The 7,199-nt window shown below is 36.6% G+C and overlaps 1 protein-coding gene across 7 annotated transcripts in view; it reads left to right on the plus strand.

The window, feature by feature from the left end:
- CLASP2 (cytoplasmic linker associated protein 2) overlaps positions 1-7,199 on the plus strand; it is a 140,937-nt gene that overhangs the window by 24,476 nt on the left and 109,262 nt on the right. For all 7 annotated transcript variants that reach the window (XM_012720279.1, XM_004676334.2, XM_012720282.1 and 4 more), the window contains exon 7: positions 1,605-1,675. In XM_012720279.1, coding sequence (XP_012575733.1) covers positions 1,605-1,675 — 71 coding nt within the window. The remainder of the gene's footprint in view (positions 1-1,604; positions 1,676-7,199) is intronic.

Consider the following 7,199-nt stretch of genomic DNA (forward strand, 5'->3'; position numbering starts at 1 on the left):
CAACTCTATAATTGAGTGTTAATGTGATGCTTTCAAATCTTTCTCTGCCTTTTCCACAAAGAGCTCTTCTAAGTCCTTTCTTTTCTTTTCCTGGTTTGTCTGGTCTTCATTCTGGGGTCCTAGCTTTGAATTCCAGTGTTTCTTCCTCCATCTCATCTTCTAGATATCCTATCTCCAGGCAGTCTGCCTAGTGTCTGGTCAACTCTCTGGAATATACTAACTACTCTGCAGGGTGATAGGATCTGCGTCTTGACTAAAGTGCTTTCAGATGTATGACTATTGTTGCACATAATGGGGATAAGAGGTGAAGTTAAAGTTTAGAACTCTCATTACAATGAATTCCTAGAAGGTTTTCAAGTAAGGTAAATTATTTTAGACCACCGTGGAGCTGTGTCCTCAGTTTATAGGGAGGAAACGATAGAATGTGCAGCAAAGGCTTACTTAATAATGTTTTAGAAATGATTGTGACAGACACGTAAGTGTAAGACAGAGAAAAATATTAGACTGTTAAAGACAATATGACAATGATCCTCTTCCCCAAATCTGTAAGCCATAAATTTGATAATATTCATCACACAATAATATTGCAAAGTAAGAGAAAAGCAAAGTAATTTTAAAAGTACTGTCAGTATGAAGTCTGAAGAAAATTTATATGTAAATACAGACATTAGAAAACATACAGTTAGCCCCCGCCCATCCTGATGGCACAGTGGATGACAGCACAGCACTGCAAGTGAGCCACAGCGGCATCAGCCCTGAAGGTGACCACATGGCGCGGCAGACCTTTCCTGACCCTCTCGCTGCTCCCCTCAGCAATATATTTAGTCCGTCTGCCTGTTCTGCTCCCCACTCTGTCTCTGGTGAATCCTCTCACCTCCCCTGTACCCCCGTTCTGGATGCACAAATAAATAAATCTTAAAAAAAAAAAAGAAAAAAGAAAGCTTACAGTTAAATTCTCTAGATGATAGGATTGTGTTCTTTTTTTTCTGTGTTCATATTAAAATTTCCTAATTTTCTTGTGTCTGTTGCTTTTGTAATAAGTAACACGTTAACTGAAGGAAAAAAAAAAAGATAGTAGAAGTGTAAAAGTATTCTGAATATAAAATCATACTACTAATGGAGTTGGGGTTGAATGAGAATAGGCCAGTTGGGAAAGCTTCAGGTTTTTGGTCATATCAACATCACTTCAGTTTCTGACATTTTATATTTCAGCTGTTTTTTCATTTGTCTTAAATTTCCTTAGCATGATTTTATGTACTTTTGAAAAGTATCTTGATGATTAAGTATACTTATTGTAATGTTGCAAGTAAATGTTCTTGATGGGTTTGGGAAAATTTTATAATGAAATGTGAACTGCTTTGTGAGAAAGGTGACTTTTCATAAACACGCCTGCCAGTGTCAGAGTGCTGCCGGGATTTGCTTCTCGTGACTGAAGAGACAGAGACATTGTGTATCCTGTTAGTGACTTAATTGTAAAAAAAGAGTTGCATGAAGAGCTAACTGAATCCCCGGAATTGTTTTTCCCAAGGAAAGAGTGAAGGAAATTATTTCTATTTAAACAGTTTTGCATGTAAAACAAACAAAAGTTTATTCTTTATTCCCAGATTAGAAATGATATTTGCCAAATTTGATGAAGTGCAAAATTCGGGCGGTATGATTTTGAGTGTCTGCAAAGGTAAGAGTAATTAAGTTATTTCAGTTCTTAAACATTTATAAGATTAATTACCAAAGTTTTAGACACTAAAACATGCTTTAAATTTAGCTGTTGTTAGCTATATACCAGAGAGATTTTATGGGGGTGGAATGGGGAATGGGATCAAAAACAGTGGGGGGAGGGAAATGCACTGAACTATGGTGATGGCACATGGGTGATTTGGTGATGGGAAGCCCAAGGAGATTGCAACTGAGATGGAAAAATGCACAAAATGATATAAAAATAAACTTAGATTATTAAAAAAAAATTTAACTGTTGTCATCAACTCAGCAGGTATGATTTTGTGACTTGAAACTAAGGATACAATGACAAAGTCTTACATCCTGCTGACCACTACTTATACTGTGTCTTAGGACTCAGTGAAATTTTCATAATGGGCCAGTTGTGTAAAGTGATACTGTTCTCTTGCTTTCTTGGTATTTTCTAAGTTGAAGGCATGATGACCTTTTTGCCTCCCAACATTGTACACATGAAATTTTTTTTTAATTCTTATAATTTTTTTACTTATTATTTTTAGTAGAAATTGTGGGGTTGATTCACTCTGTTACTCCCCTATGTAAATCATTAGTGATGATAGTGGTGAAAAGATATATTTAGGGACTTCCAACATCTTTGACTTTTTAGTTAGAATGAGACCATGTTGGAACTCAGGGAGGAGTTAAGTGTGGCATTTTATTTTGTAGTTGTTTTCCTTTTTATAAGGTTGCTAAATTGTGTTTGGTTTTATTGGGTAACATTTACCCAGACTTCACTAAATATTAATTAGCCATATATAAAGAGTGTATTCTACTTTCAAAGCTATTGTAGCTAAGGTATTTTACCCCTTAGAATAGTAGTTTCATATTAAAGAAAGTGTGGTTAGTTTAACAATTTAAATGATTTTGGAGAAAAAATTTGATTTGTGAATTCTATGTATCAAATAATAAGAAAGCTAGATATTTATATACTTATTTAAACTAAGATTGAACCTTTTTGTTCTGCTGGAAATTAAGTGAAATGGGAATTTAGTGTTACAAAAATTGTGTCTCCCCTAATATAAATTTAGTTCCAGAAGCATAAATTGACTTTGGTGCTACCAGTCCTCACCCTGACTGCCAGCTGTTTCTCACTCCACTTCTCTGAATAGAAAGTGTTTTAAGTACCTTGTCCTTATTTTTCCAGCAGTTACCTCTTCCCATTTCCATAGAAACCAGAAACAGCAAGAAGATTGAGACTTGTAAAAATTCTTTGAATTGAGTTGTTTTTATACTATTAATAGTACTTTCTCTTTGTGCATTTACTGAAAGAAAACACTGAAAGGAAAAAGTACAATATGTATTATGAATTTGTCATTTGAATATGTTTTATTTGGGAAGTACTATCATTCTTGTGTTTGTGAAGTTATTTCTGTTACCTTCAAAATGAAGATTTTTTTGTTCCCTTTTATTTTTTTTTAAAGATTTATTTATTCATTCATTCATACAGAACTGGGGTACAGGCCAGAGATGTGGAGGATGAGAGGATTCACCAGAAACAGAGTGGGGAGCAGAACAGGCAGATCAATGAAGTACACTGCTTTGGAGAGCAGCGGGCGGGTCAGGAGAGGTCTGCCGCGCCATGTGGGTTTCTTCCGGGGCAGGCAGGGATCGAACTCATGCAGAAGTGGCTTTAGCTTCTTTGTGCTGTGCTTTAACCCACTGCGCCACCAGGGAGGGCCTCTGTTCCCTATTTTTTTTTAACTCCCTTTTTTCTTTTGCTTATCTCTCCATAAATAGCAAGGTTTGGAGTTGTAATTATGTGGCATTCATTTTTTGGAAGAAGTCTTCAGAATTTTTTTTTTTTTTTCGTTTTGGAGATTATATTATGAATATTGCAAGGATGGTCAATGTGAACATTAAAGTTTATGATATATGTATATATTTGTGTGTAGCAATTAGTCATTATGTTTTTGATAATAGTATTATGTTGTCATTGAAAAATATTTAAATGGTTTCATTAATAAAGGGAGATATTAGAAGAGGGAAGTTCATCGATCATGTTGGCTGATGCCACCCCAGGCTGCTCCTCTTCATTGTCTTATTTTCTTTCTCATTCTCCCTACCCTCCATGGTCCCCCTCCTCCCTCTCTGGCATGTAATCCAGCCCAAAGTCTTTAAATAGTAACTATTTGCCTATGGCTCTTAAAAGTGTGGGTGTATCCCTATTCAGTTCTCTCTTAGAGATTTGGTTGCCTTTGTTTTTTCTTTGTTTGTTTGTTTGTTTTAAAGATTTATTTGTTTCTTCATACAGAACTGGGGTACAGGCCAGAAGTTTAGGGGTGGTGAGAGGATTCACCATAGACAGAGTGAGGAGCAGAACAAGGCCCACTAACGAAGTACACTGCTGAGGGGAGCAGCGGCCGGGCCAGGAGAGGTCTGCCGCACCATGTGGGGTCACCTCCTGGGCTGTGTTGAACTTGTGCTGAAGTGGTTTTAATTTCTCAGTGCTGTATTCCAACCCGCTGCACCACCAAGAAGGGCCTGCCTTTGGTTATAATGATTTTTCAGATGCCTACTTGGCATTTTAGGCTTAACATGTCAAAAGGGAAATCCTGTTTCTTCCTTTCTCTCAGATCTGTTCCACCCTCACCCACCAGCTTACCCTTCACATTCAGAGGCTTCCCTATCATCTCAAGTTAGGAACCTGAACTGTTGGTTCATTCTACTTATTCTGTTATTTTTACCTCTGAGATGCTACTGTGTATCAAGTTGGCTAATATATTCCCATTTCCACTATTAAAATTTTCCCAAGTCCTTTTTAGTAGTTTTTTTTTTTTTAGGTTATTTATTTATGCTTACAGAACTGGGGTACAGGCAAGAGGTGTGGTGGGTGAGAGGATTCACCAGAGGCAGAGTGGGGAGCAAAACAGGCAGATTGACCAATTACACTGCTGAGGGGAGTAGCAGGCGGGTCAGAAGAGGCCTACCACACCATGTGGGTCAGCGCCCTCCCTGGCTGGGGATTGAATTTGTGCTGCAGTGGCTTCATAGAGCTTCATAATGTGAAACTTTAACCCGTTGCGCCACCAGGGAGAGCCCCCTTTTAGTTTTTAACCTAGCCCACTGAAATAGACTTCTGTTCCATGTTTGTCCATGAAATCTATTTTCTACCCAGAAATGAGAATTAGATCACAGTGAAGAAAATAGGTAAAAGATTTTGCCTTGAGGAACCTATTTCCTAGTGAGAGAAATAGATCTGTAACAAGTAAACAGATATACAGAGCAATTATAGTGGGTAATGGAAGAACTACGACTACCATTTGTTTATTGCATTTAATGAAATCATTTCAACTTATTCCTAAAATTCAAATTGTGAAATAACAATTTGAAGGCAAAATAATTTGAATATAAGGTAATATAATGAAAGCTTATTCAACTTCATTTTTATTTTTACACAATTTGACCCACAAAATTTCAGTCCTGTTGGCTCATTGTTATTGTGCACTTGGACTAAAGCATTCAAATAAAATCGTGCAGGAAAACATCTTAGAACAGAGTAAAGGACTCAGTATGAAAACTTGTTGAAATAACTAAAGAGCCATTCCTTGAAGATACCACCTCTTGACCTTTTTTGTTCTCATCATGGGTGTATGCAAAGTGCACATTGTGGAGTTACCCAAAATGGCATTCACTTCAGATTTATTCTATCAAGTCAGGGATAGAAACTATTATAATAAGTAAATTGTGTTAATGTTTCTGACTTGAATCCATAATACTGAAACATACTTGAAATAGGGTGTTCAGGAATGAAAATAACAGAGTCTTACTTGCTAAATAAAGAAAAAACATTTTGTAGTAAAGGTAGAATATTATAGTACCCTGGTAACTAGAAAGTTGTCATCTGAATAATCATTAAGTGGAGTAGCTAGCCTAAGGAGATGGTAAGCAGTTAGTGATACTGCTTTGGAATGAATAAGGCTTAGGGGTGGGTTAGAAGGGAGATCATGTTTGCCATGTAGTTGGAAAGTAACTTAGGAACCATTATACTTAGGCCATATAGATAATGGGAGGAGTTTTTGTTCATTTGTTTTAACAGGGTTAAAAACAATATTGTATTTTCGGGGTATAGAGTTAAACTTCTAAAAAACTATGTTATTTAACACACCTACCACCAAAGCCCCAATAATCTTTTACCATAGTATACTGGACCCTTCTTCCTAAATCCCCTCCCCCACCCCTTATAGCCTCAGTTTTATAGTCAGATTTTAAAGGTTTGTTTATCTCTCTTTGCTTTGTGCAGTAGGGTTTTAATTCTGAAAGCTAATTTAATTTCTGAAGATAGCTATTCTCTATGGCTGTTATTAAAAAATTCACAGTTCCACACTTACTAGAATATGGTGGTAACATGTAAATATAATGTTTTTGAATGCAATAATAGTGCAACTGACAACCATTTCTTAATATGTATTTTAGAAATTGTTTACTCACAGGTAGGCACATTCAAATATAAGTACAATTAAGCTGATGACTTTTTTTTTTTACCTTTTGCATTGTTAACTTTCTCTGCTTTAAGAAAAATTTTTGCCAATTATAAAGGTAATAATACCCTTCATTTGGGAAACATACAACTAATAAAAATCCCTATGTCAGTGCCCAAGAAACATTTTTTTTTTCTTTGTTGAGGTTTACAACATTGTATATGACTAAGGAGAATATAGAGGCATCCTTTTTCAGATGTATGCTATAACCCCACCATGGAGTTTTTTTTTTTTCTTTATAAAGATTTATTTATTTATGCATACAGAACTGGGGTATAGGCCAGAGGTGCAGGGGCAGTGAGAGGATTCACCAGAAACAGTTGGGAGCAGAACAGGCAGATTGACAAAGTACACTGCTGAGGGAAGCTGGGGGCAGGTCAGGAGAGGTTTCACCTCCCAGATGGGGGGATGGAACTTGTGCTACAGTAGCTTCAGCTAGCTTTGTAGTGCTGCATTGTAACCTGTTACATCACCAGGGAGGGTCCACCATAGGATTTTGATGGACTTCTGGGAGGAGAAAGGGTTTTAGGCTAGAGAGAGATAAGAATGGGAGTAACGTGGTAATGTATTTATTGTTTAAAAGTCTGTTTCTTCATTCTCTGGTTTACCTCTTTATGCATATCCTTTACATTACTTCTCTTCCATACTCTTAAGTTTTGATGGGGTTGTCTTGATTTTCTGTCGCCTTAGTTCAGTATACTCAAGCACACAAAGTAAATAACATTATGAAGTATCTGAGCATATTTAATTTGAGAGTAGTCTTGGAGATTTTTTCAAAACTGACTTATTTTCCTATTAAAATATAACTTAGCGGAATCCCTAACTGCATTGGAATTAGTTCTGCTGTTAGAATGAATTTGGATTTAAAATTAATCAGATCATAACTGAAAGGAGACAACACCAGCCCTAGGAAAGAAAAAGAATGGAAAGTTTAGGTCCCCTGTGGCCATGGCAGGACCTGATATCTTCATGGGGAGCTTCTCTCTCTCT

This window comes from Condylura cristata, unplaced genomic scaffold (genome assembly GCF_000260355.1).
Source record: "Condylura cristata isolate star-nosed mole 26May11 unplaced genomic scaffold, ConCri1.0 scaffold00004, whole genome shotgun sequence".
Classification (NCBI taxonomy): Eukaryota; Metazoa; Chordata; class Mammalia; order Eulipotyphla; family Talpidae; genus Condylura; species Condylura cristata.